Source organism: Archocentrus centrarchus, chromosome 11, assembly GCF_007364275.1.
Source record: "Archocentrus centrarchus isolate MPI-CPG fArcCen1 chromosome 11, fArcCen1, whole genome shotgun sequence".
Classification (NCBI taxonomy): Eukaryota; Metazoa; Chordata; class Actinopteri; order Cichliformes; family Cichlidae; genus Archocentrus; species Archocentrus centrarchus.
The window spans coordinates 24,835,611-24,849,763 of NC_044356.1; the positions used below are offsets into that span (position 1 = coordinate 24,835,611).

The 14,153-nt window shown below is 39.9% G+C and overlaps 3 protein-coding genes across 3 annotated transcripts; all 3 read right to left on the bottom strand.

Annotated features, from left to right (window-relative positions):
- Positions 1 to 226: 226 nt before the first annotated feature.
- LOC115787866 (glutathione S-transferase A-like) lies at positions 227 to 3,528 on the bottom strand. Its single transcript, XM_030740624.1, has 6 exons — positions 3,253 to 3,528; positions 2,227 to 2,292; positions 2,032 to 2,137; positions 968 to 1,086; positions 792 to 880; positions 227 to 693 (listed from the first exon to the last, which is right to left on the bottom strand). The coding sequence occupies exons 1-6, from the start codon at positions 3,418 to 3,420 to the stop codon at positions 561 to 563; spliced, it is 681 nt and encodes a 226-aa protein (XP_030596484.1). The 5' UTR covers positions 3,421 to 3,528; the 3' UTR covers positions 227 to 560.
- A 1,340-nt stretch (positions 3,529 to 4,868) lies between these two features.
- On the bottom strand, positions 4,869 to 7,721 carry LOC115787792 (glutathione S-transferase A-like). Its single transcript, XM_030740508.1, has 6 exons — positions 7,475 to 7,721; positions 6,868 to 6,933; positions 6,666 to 6,771; positions 5,610 to 5,728; positions 5,434 to 5,522; positions 4,869 to 5,335 (listed from the first exon to the last, which is right to left on the bottom strand). The coding sequence occupies exons 1-6, from the start codon at positions 7,640 to 7,642 to the stop codon at positions 5,203 to 5,205; spliced, it is 681 nt and encodes a 226-aa protein (XP_030596368.1). The 5' UTR covers positions 7,643 to 7,721; the 3' UTR covers positions 4,869 to 5,202.
- Positions 7,722 to 9,663: 1,942 nt separating this feature from the next.
- On the bottom strand, positions 9,664 to 13,368 carry LOC115787791 (glutathione S-transferase A-like). Its single transcript, XM_030740507.1, has 6 exons — positions 13,090 to 13,368; positions 11,667 to 11,732; positions 11,472 to 11,577; positions 10,406 to 10,524; positions 10,229 to 10,317; positions 9,664 to 10,130 (listed from the first exon to the last, which is right to left on the bottom strand). Exons 1-6 carry the CDS (start codon positions 13,255 to 13,257, stop codon positions 9,998 to 10,000), a joined length of 681 nt encoding a protein of 226 aa, XP_030596367.1. The 5' UTR covers positions 13,258 to 13,368; the 3' UTR covers positions 9,664 to 9,997.
- Positions 13,369 to 14,153: the final 785 nt, after the last annotated feature.

Genomic DNA, 14,153 nt, shown 5'->3' on the forward strand with positions numbered 1-14,153 from the left:
TGCTTGCATTTGTGCAAGGCTGTCATACTGTGTTTCTCAGTAGGTGTGAATCCTTCCATTATTGGTACATTAGTGCTTTTTTCTCAGACTTCGAGGTAAGAAATATTCAACCTTTTCAGTATTCTACTGTTTGCCGTTTGCCTCAAGATATAAACATATTGCACATGCTTGAATGCATTGCATCATCACTGAACCTTTTTTTATGAGAAAAAAAAATCTCCACAAAGCTAATGCACTTCTTTTTATTGACAGAACAGAAAAAATGCAAAGTCGTGCAAAGGATGCAATACTGACCTAAATATTCTATGCAAAGTCATGAAAACACACAGCATTTGAGCTACCTTTGGGCGGAGAAAATTACTTCTAGTCACATAGTTCACACCTTTGCTGTAGTGTGACTGAGGGGGATATATATGATTTCTGAGGTGGCCTTAAACTGCTGTTAGTCAAACCTGAACAGCTAACTTAACAGGAACTGTTGTTAGAGATATGCACAATGTATATTGGCAAGAAAAGGCGCTCTGACATTATGCAGCATTACATACAACTGTGTGTGAATATCAGATGTCTTTCAGTGTGTCTTGTCCCTGGGGGTTCTCCAGCCAATGAGGAGGCCAGCTGGCTTTGACACTTGGTCTCTCCCTCAGCAGATTGTAATACTCTCCCAGTTTAGGGTAACGCTCTGCAGACAACCTACGGATCAGAAACATAGAAAGCATTTCAAGTCCACTGTCTATAGCTCCTCTTTTATTTTACTGACACGGAAATGCAAACAGCCTCAGCATTTTTACCCAAATCTGAAGAGAGTGGCAACTGTTGGAAAAACCACCACGTCTGCTAGTGTGAAGGACGGTCCTGCCAGCTGAGAGCCTGAGCCAAGCTTAAAAAAAAAAAAAAATACATCAAGCTTGAATAAATCAGTCAGTAAGTCAGTTTGAACTTGTGTGTGTGCTGTTCATTGACATACTTTCTGCAGGTAACCCTCCCAGAGTTTGAGCTCAGTGATCAGAGCTTCTCTGTTTCGCTTCAGAGCCGAATCATGTCTCTCTTCTTCGGGGACATACCACTCGTAGTAGATAACCGCATCTGAAAAAACAAACAAACAAAAAAAAAAACATTAAACATAAAACATTAAAGTTTCAGTGTGTAAAATCTCACCACTAGATGGCAGCAGATTGCAGACTGCAGTCAACTGAGTTGTTTTCTTAGCCTCTGAATTCAAGTGCATAATCATAGCTACAGTAGGACAAACATGTTTTAGTCAGCCAAGAGATCAAAAACATGAAATTTAGACTGTAACCCATAACGGCCGTGTCAGGCCGGAGGGTTTCTGCTACTGTTTATGTGTAAAAAAAACACTTTTGTTCACATAATATTTTAACATATTTGAATAATATCATCACTTAGCAATAAAACAGAAATAAAAAATATTTCACAGTATTTTAAATTTTTACTGCTGATTAACCTCAAAAACTCTAGCTGCTGGTCAGTGAGTGTACCCAGATATGAAGGACTCTGAATCAGAGCAGCTCCAGAGTCTTCTGCTATCGTGGGAGGCTGTCGGTCTGCTGTTTACCTCAGCTGTCAATATGCTGAGTGTGGAGCATCCACATCTATTTACTCTGGAGGAGGCTGTAAAACTTTGTGAAAGGAATCCAAAACGAGTTGAGTCAGAGAAGCTCACTTCTGTTCAATGACATCAATACTGAGGTGAACCGCTGAGGATTTCTTCAACGTTTCTGTCAGAAGGCACTCCTGTTTTTACTGCTGTAGCCGCTGTTAGCCTCTGTTAGCCGGCAAAACTTTCTTTAGAGTGGACGTAACATTGTTAGACTCTGACGCTATAAAGGGTAAAGAACACGTATGCCAAATTTCATGGCTCATATAAACCAGAGAAGTCTGGTGTGTGATGAGAGTGTGATGCCAAATCCTCCCACTTTATTTTGTGTGGGAGGATAAAAAGTCTTGCCCCAAATGTAATAATGATCAGGATTGTAGATATCAGGATTTGAAAAAACAGGTAACACTTACTGAGTTTCTCATAGAATGTGAGTCCCTCAAACATGCGCTGGTACATCAGAGCTTGCTCTGTTTGGCTGTCTGGGATCAGTTTGGTTCCCTGGGATCTAAACTGACTCTGCCAGTTATAAAGAAAAGACACACACATTTAAACGTGGCACATTTTGTGATGTTGTGTGTAGTTTAAGTGGAAATTTGTGTTCTCACCTCCAGGTAAAAACAGGCTGCATAGGATTCATTGACAATGATGTCTCCATGTTTGAAAGTGGGAAGCTGAAAAGAAAAATAAATATGATACATTTTTATTTATTTTTATTATTATTATTCTATGTATAATGTATATAGTGCATAGTGTGAATTACTTATTTATATTCTTCTTATTTATATATATATATTTTTTTTTTACTACTTATTATTGGTTGAAGGTACATAAGGTACATTTCACTGTGCACTGTGTATAACTGTGCATGTGACAAATGAACATTATCTTATCTTGTTGTGCTTTATCAAACAGGAATCTTTAAGAACAAATATTGACTGTAAAATGATTTTATTGATTATTTTAACAAAACTTTATTGGGGTTAAGAATAACTCTGGGCAGTGTCTCCTTTGCATTTTAACAGTAAAATTCCAAATATTTCCAGTTTTAGATTTGAAGTGTAAAGAAACATGTAAGTTAATTATTTTGCAACATTTTTAGTAGCACATATTCAATGAGAAAACCCCTCATTTGTATGTTTTATTTAACACTGCTTAAAAATGTGTGGCAACAGTCATTCCAGCCATTTGATTGAGTCCAATTCAAACTGCTTTCTGTAGGCTGTGCGAATGTCCGCAGCCGTAAAAAAATAAAATTAAAATTGAGACTTTTAAACTTTGATTTTAAAAAAATGAAGACAGATTCAGCAGCTACGGTGGATTTCTGACAGCGTATTATTTTTTTTTTGCCTGCCTCAAATTCTTTCAAACATTTCCGTTAACTGTTTCCTTCATGTAGGATATTTACAAACGAGCCGCAGCAGGCCGGCTCCTGAAGCAAAATTTCTCCTTCAGTAACGGAATATGAGCCAAATAAAATACTTTGCAAATGTACCACTAACCGTCTTGCAGAGCAACAGCGCAAATATCCGGGCTGATGAAGGTGACACTGTTGCGGTTATTATGCAACGTAGGAGCAAAGTCAGGATATGTGGTGTTAGTTAGGGGGCTGTTGGCTGAAGGCTCCTCCCTACCTGTCCCCTGGGATTTATATCTAACACTTCCTTCGACTTGTGCTCCATTTTCTCAAAGGAGAGCAGTTTTTGGTTGTAGCCCTGCAGGTTCTTCTCCTCCAGAGCGATCATCACCCTCCAGCAGGGTACAGAGCCGGAGCACCACAGCAGAGTCATATCCTTGGCCATTGTTTTAACTTCACATTCGCAGCTTAGACGATCAATAAGCGGGACGCAACAGCGTGCAAGAAAAAGGTACTGTTACTTTTGTTGTGGCGTTTCTTATAGGGTTGTAAAGCTTTAACGAGAGCGTGTGTTGCCACCTACTGCCTGGAAGACGAAACTACAACTGGGACCTGTAATTTTGCCTTTTTCATACTGTAGTTTCAAATCATACCGTTGAGAAGCAGCACTTGTAGGTTACATTTTAGGGGTCTCCATATTCCCTTTTTGACTGCAAATTAAAACCCAATTAAAACCATATTTACCAACAAATCACAGGGTTGAGCAGGTTCCGATGCAGGCTGTTTATTAGACATCTTAGTAGCACACAAATAGTTAAAAAGACACAGACAGTAGCATAGTGAAGACTGAGTTACACACACAGAGTAACAGGAAAGAAGAACGAACCTGTTGATCATGCCCCGGCTTCCTCATCACACCCTCCGACCAAGGAGAGCCCGTGCTGAGATTAAGTATGAGTCCAAATAAAATCAGACTGTCCAAATGATCCATGGCAATGAGCAAGCTCTGTTGCAAAAAGTTACTAGTACTTAGAAATACACAGACACAAAAAACAGAGGACAAAAGCAAAAAGTAAAAGCAAGAAGCCCTCCCGGGAGGTTGTGCCTTAGTAGCAGCTGGAAAAACGGACAACACGGACAAAGACAGTCGCTACATCTTCTCTTCTCTTCTCTCCTTTCTCCTCTTCTAACCGTGGTATTTATACTCTTTCCTTTTCTTTGTCTAAGATTTGTGCTGAGTCTGCACTTTGTAAGCATACATTAGAAACTGTCAGTAATTCTACTGACATTATCTGAAAAGGCACAAACATCCCAGAGCATCTTCAATACATCAACAAGACAGTAGGCAAAATTCATCACAATAAATGTCAAAAACAACCGTCTTGTGGCCATCCTATGGTACTCCTGGTGAAGGATTTACAACTGCCCACACTTAAACAGACCAGATATGAAGGAGAAAGTGGGGCCCAATTTGCCCCTAGACTTGTTGCTTAGACAGATTTACCATACCATAGCAACACCCGCTCTCGGCTTGCATTCTCCTCTGTTCCAACGCTTCATATTTAGAGCCAATCAGTGCCGTTTCGGTTAAAAATTTTGGGACCAATCGCCGCCGTTTGACGATGTTTTGCTAATTTAAAGTCCGAGCTCAAGGCAGAACACTCAGTATGAATGCTACACACACACACACACACACTGTGTTTCTCAGTAGGTGTGAATCCTTCCATTATTGGTACATTAGTGCTTTTTTCTCAGACTTCGAGGTAAGAAATATTCAACCTTTTCAGTATTCTACTGTTTGCCGTTTGCCTCAAGATATAAACATATTGCACATGCTTGAATGCATGGCATCATCACTGAACCTTTTTTTATGAGAAAAAAAATCTCCACAAAGCTAATGCACTTCTTTTTATTGACAGAACAGAAAAAATGCAAAGTCGTGCAAAGGATGCAATACTGACCTAAATATTCTATGCAAAGTCATGAAAACACACAGCATTTGAGCTACCTTTGGGCGGAGAAAATTACTTCTAGTCACATAGTTCACACCTTTGCTGTAGTGTGACTGAGGGGGATATATATGATTTCTGAGGTGGCCTTAAACTGCTGTTAGTCAAACCTGAACAGCTAACTTAACAGGAACTGTTGTTAGAGATATGCACAATGTATATTGGCAAGAAAAGGCGCTCTGACATTATGCAGCATTACATACAACTGTGTGTGAATATCAGATGTCTTTCAGTGTGTCTTGTCCCTGGGGGTTCTCCGGCCAATAAGGAGGCCAGCTGGCTTTGACACTTGGTCTCTCCCTCAGCAGATTGTAATACTCTCCCAGTTTAGGGTAACGCTCTGCAGACAACCTACGGATCAGAAACATAGAAAGCATTTCAAGTCCACTGTCTATAGCTCCTCTTTTATTTTACTGACATGGAAATGCAAACAGCCTCAGCATTTTTACCCAAATATGAAGAGAGTGGCAACTGTTGGAAAAACCACCACGTCTGCTAGTGTGAAGGACGGTCCTGCCAGGTGAGAGCCTGAGCTCAGCTTAGAAAAATATATATATAAAAAAAAAATACATAAATCAATCAGTAAGTCAGTTTGAACTTGTGTGTGTGCTGTTCATTGACATACTTTCTGCAGGTAACCCTCCCAGAGTTTGAGCTCAGTGATCAGAGCTTCTCTGTTTCGCTTCAGAGCCGAATCATGTCTCTCTTCTTCGGGGACATACCACTCGTAGTAGATAACTGCACCTGAACAAACAAACAAACAAAAACATTAAACATAAAACATTAAAGTTTCAGTGTGTAAAATCTCACCACTAGATGGCAGCAGATTGCAGACTGCAGTCAACTGAGTTGTTTTCTTAGCCTCTGAATTCAAGTGCATAATCATAGCTACAGTAGGACAAACATGTTTTAGTCAGCCAAGAGATCAAAAACATGAAATTTAGACTGTAACCCATAACGGCCGTGTCAGGCCGGAGGGTTTCTGCTACTGTTTATGTGTAAAAAAAACACTTTTGTTCACAAAATATTTTAACATATTTGAATAATATCATCACTTAGCAATAAAACAAATAAAAAATATTTCACAGTATTTTACATTTTTACTGCTGATTAACCTCAAAAAGTCTAGCCGCTGGTCAGTGAGTGTACCCAGATATGAAGGACTCTGAATCAGAGCAGCTCCAGAGTCTTCTGCTATCGTGGGAGGCTGTCGGTCTGCTGTTTACCTCAGCTGTCAATATGCTGAGTGTGGAGCATCCACATCTATTTACTCTGGAGGAGGCTGTAAAACTTTGTGAAAGGAGTCCAATACGAGTTGAGTCAGAGAAGCTCACTTCTGTTCAATGACATCAATACTGAGGTGAACCGCTGAGGATTTCTTCAACGTTTCTGTCAAAAGGCACTCCTGTTTTTACTGCTGTAGCCGCTGTTAGCCTCTGTTAGCCGGCAAAACTTTCTTTAGAGTGGACGTAACATTGTTAGACTCTGACGCTATAAAGGGTAAAGAACACGTATGCCAAATTTCATGGCTCATATAAACCAGAGAAGTCTGGTGTGTGATGAGAGTGTGATGCCAAATCCTCCCACTTTATTTTGTGTGGGAGGATAAAAAGTCTTGCCCCGAATGTAATAATGATCAGGATTGTAGATGTCAGAATTTGAAAAAACAGGTAACACTTACTGAGTTTGTCATAGAATGTGAGACCCTCAAACATGCGCTGGTACATCACAGCTTGTTCTTCTTGGCCATCTGGGATTAGTTTGTTTCCTTGGGACTTAAACTGGTTCTGCCAATGAAAAAAATCACAGGAACTTCTCACTGTTTGTGATGTTTCATTTAGCTGCAGGGTCTGCAGAACCTCTTGGTGAATTGCTATCCTCACCTCCAAGTAAAAACAGACCGCATAGGAGTCATTCACAATAACGTTTCCATGTTTGAAAGTGGGAAGCTGAAAAAGATAAATATAATGTGAGCAAGACAAATTATCAAAGGGTGAAGCGCCACATGAATTATTTGGATATTATTTGAATATAAATTCTTTGACAACACTCAAAGTTGTTGGTGCTAAAACACCTTTTCTACACCTTCTCTACACTCAAAGAGTTCTCAGGTGAAAATAGTTCAGCTTTTGGATCACTAAGTCTGACACCACGTGAGCATGCTCAGATCTACATTAAAAAATATTTTGTAATACAGCAACAACTGTTTGAGAGAAGAGCTCTGAAAACGAGATTGTTTGTGTTCCTCTTTAAAAATAGCTGCCCTTGGGACTCGGATCACATTTGGTCAAAGGTCAACTTTTGTGGCTGGCTTTCTAAAACCTGAAAAAAATAAAAAATAAAAATCTCAGAGGAGGTGCAGGCTGAAGCTACCTTGCAGAAAAACACTACATACATGCATGTATCAGGTTGATGAGCGTGTTGTTGAGGTTATTGAAGGATAATAGTCTATGGTACATTGGTTAAGATGTAATTTTATTTAGGCCCTACCTGTCCCCTGGGATTTAGATCTAACACTTCTTTGGATTTGTGCTCCATTTTGTCAAAGGAGAGCAGTTTTTGGTTGTAGCCTTGCAGGTTCTTTTCCTCTAGAGCGATCATCACCCTCCAGCAGGGAGGAGAGCCAGCTCCCCACAGCAGAGTCATTGTCTTAGCCATGGTTTCAGAGTGAACTGTTCCAAGTGAGAGTGAAGTTATAGAGGGGTGACAAAATGAAGACAGAGGCTAGAGTATCACAGACCTCTGGATTTATAGCAGGACCAGCCCATCCCATCAGGGTCACTTAAGGCAAGATAGTTCACACACTCCGCCTTTAAAGTCTCAACATTTCAGTAACAGCACAGCTGATTATTAACCACATCTGTGTGGACAATGCCTCCAGCTGCATTTGAAGCCACTGAAACCAGCCAAAATAGTCTTTGATCATGGTTTACATTTTAACATGTTCCTGCAGTAACCTGCTGTTTCCGTGGTGCACATCCACTGGCGAGATCTCTGGGAGTGATTACAAACTGATAAAGGCAATACAGTAAGCTGATAACATTCAAAACTCATGGTGAACCCTTAAGTGGAAAGTCACGGTGACTCAGCATGTCACATATTTGAAAAATTTCTGCTGAATATATCTGATATTTCTTATGTCAATGTATAATCGGTTTCTTTGTGACACTTCCTCAGAAAACTTTGAGCAAGTGTCCAGTTGAGTAATTCTAGTATCAGTGCAGCATATCAAAAGGAAGTTTGCAATCAGTTTCTGCTATTCCGGGTCTTCTGTGGCTTTCAGAAAAGAAATGCTACAAAATCACAAAAAAAACACACGGTTTTGCTGAATACGAACACACTGATACCAAGTAAAATTTTATGTTTTTAAGGAGTTTGACAAAATAGTTTCTCAACAGACTAAGCCTTTACCTTTTCTTGGCAGCTTAAATTTTCTTTGGCTTGTGAACGCAGATATCCATAAAAATGGTGCATTGCCTTTTATAAACAAAGGTTGCATGAACGTATGAATGCAGAGCACAAAATGTAGGTGGAAGAGGCTGAAGTGCAGAAGTGAACAGAGCAGTATGTTTTTATTTTTTCAGGTCTGCTGTTTTTAAAGAAAAGCCATATTTTAATTTTTTTTTTCCCATTTGCAGGTCGGCTCATAGCATGAATTACATGTCTTTACTGTTGATAAAAAAGACCTCCAACTGCTCTGGCAATTGTGCAAAAACTGATTTTCCAGTGACAGTTAAGAATTACTTGATCACAGTGAACAGCAGAGTCTTGAGGTTCTTGCATTGAGCTGGTTTATCGGTTAGTGTGAGGAGGCCAGTGCTTTAAAAACAAACACCTCCACAAAATTAGTGCACCCGTTTTTTGGGGGGTTTTTTTCCCATTGGACCAAAATGCAAACTTGTGCAAATACAGAACTACCTGATTTATGCAAAGTCATGATAACATATTGCATTTCACCTACCTCTGAGCAGAGGAAACTAGTTCTACTCATGTATTTCACACAGAATTCCATTATTGTGTGACTGAGGGGATGAGACTGGATATCTGTAGGACAACTAAAGTTAAACTGCTCTTAGTGGAACCTGAACAAAATGCAAAATCATGCAAAAGTTGAAACACTGATCTATCTGGTTTAAGCAAAGTCATGATAACGCAGCACTGGAGCAACCTTTGAGCAGGGAAAACTGGTTCTATTCACGTAGCTCCCAGAGCATTCTTTTGCTATGCTGTGTCTGAGGGGATGAGACTGGATATCAGAATGGCTTCTAAGGTGCAGATAAAATCCATTAATATACTGCTGTAAATCAGAGATTGGTGACAGACATGCAGACAAAATATTAGGGTAACAAAAGCAGCTTTGCTATTACATTGAGTGTAAAGACACTATGACAGAACGCCCTTTATGAATCTTAAACTAATGTGTGATTGTCTTCATGGCTTCTCTGTTACTCTGTGCTTGCATTTGTGCAAGGCTGTCATACTGTGTTTCTCAGTAGGTGTGAATCCTTCCATTATTGGTACATTAGTGCTTTTTTCTCAGACTTCGAGGTAAGAAATATTCAACCTTTTCAGTATTCTACTGTTTGCCGTTTGCCTCAAGATATAAACATATTGCACATGCTTGAATGCATTGCATCATCACTGAACCTTTTTTTATGAGAAAAAAAAATCTCCACAAAGCTAATGCACTTCTTTTTATTGACAGAACAGAAAAAATGCAAAGTCGTGCAAAGGATGCAATACTGACCTAAATATTCTATGCAAAGTCATGAAAACACACAGCATTTGAGCTACCTTTGGGCGGAGAAAATTACTTCTAGTCACATAGTTCACACCTTTGCTGTAGTGTGACTGAGGGGGATATATATGATTTCTGAGGTGGCCTTAAACTGCTGTTAGTCAAACCTGAACAGCTAACTTAACAGGAACTGTTGTTAGAGATATGCACAATGTATATTGGCAAGAAAAGGCGCTCTGACATTATGCAGCATTACATACAACTGTGTGTGAATATCAGATGTCTTTCAGTGTGTCTTGTCCCTGGGGGTTCTCCAGCCAATGAGGAGGCCAGCTGGCTTTGACACTTGGTCTCTCCCTCAGCAGATTGTAATACTCTCCCAGTTTAGGGTAACGCTCTGCAGACAACCTACGGATCAGAAACATAGAAAGCATTTCAAGTCCACTGTCTATAGCTCCTCTTTTATTTTACTGACACGGAAATGCAAACAGCCTCAGCATTTTTACCCAAATCTGAAGAGAGTGGCAACTGTTGGAAAAACCACCACGTCTGCTAGTGTGAAGGACGGTCCTGCCAGCTGAGAGCCTGAGCCAAGCTTAAAAAAAAAAAAAAAATACATCAAGCTTGAATAAATCAGTCAGTAAGTCAGTTTGAACTTGTGTGTGTGCTGTTCATTGACATACTTTCTGCAGGTAACCCTCCCAGAGTTTGAGCTCAGTGATCAGAGCTTCTTTGTTTCGCTTCAGAGCCGAATCATGTCTCTCTTCTTCGGGGACATACCACTCGTAGTAGATAACCGCATCTGAAAAAACAAACAAACAAAAAAAAAAAACATTAAACATAAAACATTAAAGTTTCAGTGTGTAAAATCTCACCACTAGATGGCAGCAGATTGCAGACTGCAGTCAACTGAGTTGTTTTCTTAGCCTCTGAATTCAAGTGCATAATCATAGCTACAGTAGGACAAACATGTTTTAGTCAGCCAAGAGATCAAAAACATGAAATTTAGACTGTAACCCATAACGGCCGTGTCAGGCCGGAGGGTTTCTGCTACTGTTTATGTGTAAAAAAAACCACTTTTGTTCACATAATATTTTAACATATTTGAATAATATCATCACTTAGCAATAAAACAGAAATAAAAAATATTTCACAGTATTTTACATTTTTACTGCTGATTAACCTCAAAAACTCTAGCCGCTGGTCAGTGAGTGTACCCAGATATGAAGGACTCTGAATCAGAGCAGCTCCAGAGTCTTCTGCTATCGTGGGAGGCTGTCGGTCTGCTGTTTACCTCAGCTGTCAATATGCTGAGTGTGGAGCATCCACATCTATTTACTCTGGAGGAGGCTGTAAAACTTTGTGAAAGGAGTCCAATACGAGTTGAGTCAGAGAAGCTCACTTCTGTTCAATGACATCAATACTGAGGTGAGCCGCTGAGGATTTCTTCAACGTTTCTGTCAGAAGGCACTCCTGTTTTTACTGCTGTAGCCGCTGTTAGCCTCTGTTAGCCGGCAAAACTTTCTTTAGAGTGGACGTAACATTGTTAGACTCTGACGCTATAAAGGGTAAAGAACACGTATGCCAAATTTCATGGCTCATATAAACCAGAGAAGTCTGGTGTGTGATGAGAGTGTGATGCCAAATCCTCCCACTTTATTTTGTGTGGGAGGATAAAAAGTCTTGCCCCAAATGTAATAATGATCAGGATTGTAGATATCAGGATTTGAAAAAACAGGTAACACTTACTGAGTTTCTCATAGAATGTGAGTCCCTCAAACATGCGCTGGTACATCAGAGCTTGCTCTGTTTGGCTGTCTGGGATCAGTTTGGTTCCCTGGGATTTAAACTGGCTCTGCCAGTTATAAAGAAAAGACACACACATTTAAACGTGGCACATTTTGTGATGTTGTGTGTAGTTTAAGTGGAAATTTGTGTTCTCACCTCCAGGTAAAAACAGGCTGCATAGGATTCATTGACAATGATGTCTCCATGTTTGAAAGTGGGAAGCTGAAAGGAAAAATAAATATAGTAAATTATATATACATATATATTATATATATTGTAAGCGAAAAAGCTGCCATTAGTTACTGCATATCAGGCTCTTGGTGCTAATTTGGTCATCTTGAGTGCTTTTTACACCTGCACCACTGAGAGCATCATGCCTGGAAGCATCACCAGCTGAATGTGAAACTGAACGAAACAGGACTTCATGGCCCTTAAAAGGGTGGTTCGTTCAACTGAACGGACCATCAGAACCAACCTCCCCAACCTGCAGGACATTTACACCAAGCAGTGCAGGTTAAGGGCTACGAAGATCCTTAAACAGCCCAGCCACCCCGGACAGTCTCTCTGCTCCCATCAGGCTGGCGTTACCGCTGCCTGAGGACTAAGCCATCTGTCTGCTCAACTCTGAGCCCTAAACTGGACAATCATGTACAATGTAAATGATTATATTATTCTATTATTCTATGTATAATGTATATAGTGCATAGTGTGAATTACTTTATATTCTTCTTATTTATATATATATTTTTTTTCTACTTATTACTGGTTGAAGGTACATAAGGTACATTTCACTGTGCACTGTGTATAACTGTGCATGTGACAAATGAACATTATCTTATCTTGTGCTTTATCAAACAGGAATCTTTAAGAACAAATATTGACTGTAAAATGATTTTATTGATTATTTTAACAAAACTTTATTGGGGTTAAGAATAACTCTGGGCAGTGTCTCCTTTGCATTTTAACAGTAAAATTCCAAATATTTCCAGTTTTAGATTTGAAGTGTAAAGAAACATGTAAGTTAATTATTTTGCAACATTTTTAGTAGCACATATTCAATGAGAAAACCCCTCATTTGTATGTTTTATTTAACACTGCTTAAAAATGTGTGGCAACAGTCATTCCAGCCATTTGATTGAGTCCAATTCAAACTGCTTTCTGTAGGCTGTGCGAATGTCCGCAGCCGTAAAAAATAAAATTAAAATTGAGACTTTTAAACTTTGATTTTAAAAAAATGAAGACAGATTCAGCAGCTACGGTGGATTTCTGACAGCGTATTTTTTTTTTTTTTTTGCCTGCCTCAAATTCTTTCAAACATTTCCGTTAACTGTTTCCTTCATGTAGGATATTTACAAACGAGCCGCAGCAGGCCGGCTCCTGAAGCAAAATTTCTCCTTCAGTAACGGAATATGAGCCAAATAAAATACTTTGCAAATGTACCACTAACCGTCTTGCAGAGCAACAGCGCAAATATCCGGGCTGATGAAGGTGACACTGTTGCGGTTATTATGCAACGTAGGAGCAAAGTCAGGATATGTGGTGTTAGTTAGGGGGCTGTTGGCTGAAGGCTCCTCCCTACCTGTCCCCTGGGATTTATATCTAACACTTCCTTCGACTTGTGCTCCATTTTCTCAAAGGAGAGCAGTTTTTGGTTGTAGCCCTGCAGGTTCTTCTCCTCCAGAGCGATCATCACCCTCCAGCAGGGTGGAGAGCCGGAGCCCCACAGCAGAGTCATATCCTTGGCCATTGTTTTAACTTCACATTCGCAGCTTAGACGATCAATAAGCGGGACGCAACAGCGTGCAAGAACAAGGTACTGTTACTTTTGTTGTGGCGTTTCTTATAGGGTTGTAAAGCTTTAACGAGAGCGTGTGTTGCCACCTACTGCCTGGAAGACGAAACTACAACTGGGACCTGTAATTTTGCCTTTTTCATACTGTAGTTTCAAATCATACCGTTGAGAAGCAGCACTTGTAGGTTACATTTTAGGGGTCTCCATATTCCCTTTTTGACTGCAAATTAAAACCCAATTAAAACCATATTTACCAACAAATCACAGGGTTGAGCAGGTTCCGATGCAGGCTGTTTATTAGACATCTTAGTAGCACACAAATAGTTAAAAAGACACAGACAGTAGCATAGTGAAGACTGAGTTACACACACAGAGTAACAGGAAAGAAGAACGAACCTGTTGATCATGCCCCGGCTTCCTCATCACACCCTCCGACCAAGGAGAGCCCGTGCTGAGATTAAGTATGAGTCCAAATAAAATCAGACTGTCCAAATGATCCATGGCAATGAGCAAGCTCTGTTGCAAAAAGTTACTAGTACTTAGAAATACACAGACACAAAAAACAGAGGACAAAAGCAAAAAGTAAAAGCAAGAAGCCCTCCCGGGAGGTTGTGCCTTAGTAGCTGCTGGAAAAAACGGACAACACGGACAAAGACAGTCGCTACATCTTCTCTTCTCTCCTTTCTCCTCTTCTAACCGTGGTATTTATACTCTTTCCTTTTCTTTGTCTAAGATTTGTGCTGAGTCTGCACTTTGTAAGCATACATTAGAAACTGTCAGTAATTCTACTGACATTATCTGAAAAGGCACAAACATCCCAGAGCATCTTCAATACATCAACAAGACAGTAG

What these genes read in the sequence shown, in the direction of transcription:
- LOC115787866 (XM_030740624.1), bottom strand. Translation starts at nt 3,420, where the DNA reads ATGGCCAAGGATATGACTCTGCTGTGGTGCTCCGGCTCTGTACCCTGC. An exon ending in ATATAAATCCCAGGGGACAG is followed by an intron (nt 2,293 to 3,252) that starts GTAGGGAGGAGC and finishes TTTTCTTTTCAG; the next exon opens with CTTCCCACTTTCAAACATGG. An exon ending in CACATTCTATGAGAAACTCA is followed by an intron (nt 1,087 to 2,031) that starts GTAAGTGTTACC and finishes TTGTTTTTTCAG; the next exon opens with ATGCGGTTATCTACTACGAG.
- LOC115787792 (XM_030740508.1), bottom strand. Translation starts at nt 7,642, where the DNA reads ATGGCTAAGACAATGACTCTGCTGTGGGGAGCTGGCTCTCCTCCCTGC. An exon ending in CACATTCTATGACAAACTCA is followed by an intron (nt 5,729 to 6,665) that starts GTAAGTGTTACC and finishes TTGTTTGTTCAG; the next exon opens with GTGCAGTTATCTACTACGAG. An exon ending in GCCACTCTCTTCATATTTGG is followed by an intron (nt 5,336 to 5,433) that starts GTAAAAATGCTG and finishes TCTGATCCGTAG; the next exon opens with GTTGTCTGCAGAGCGTTACC.
- LOC115787791 (XM_030740507.1), bottom strand. Translation starts at nt 13,257, where the DNA reads ATGGCCAAGGATATGACTCTGCTGTGGGGCTCCGGCTCTCCACCCTGC. An exon ending in CAGCCTGTTTTTACCTGGAG is followed by an intron (nt 11,578 to 11,666) that starts GTGAGAACACAA and finishes TATAACTGGCAG; the next exon opens with AGCCAGTTTAAATCCCAGGG. An exon ending in GCCACTCTCTTCAGATTTGG is followed by an intron (nt 10,131 to 10,228) that starts GTAAAAATGCTG and finishes TCTGATCCGTAG; the next exon opens with GTTGTCTGCAGAGCGTTACC.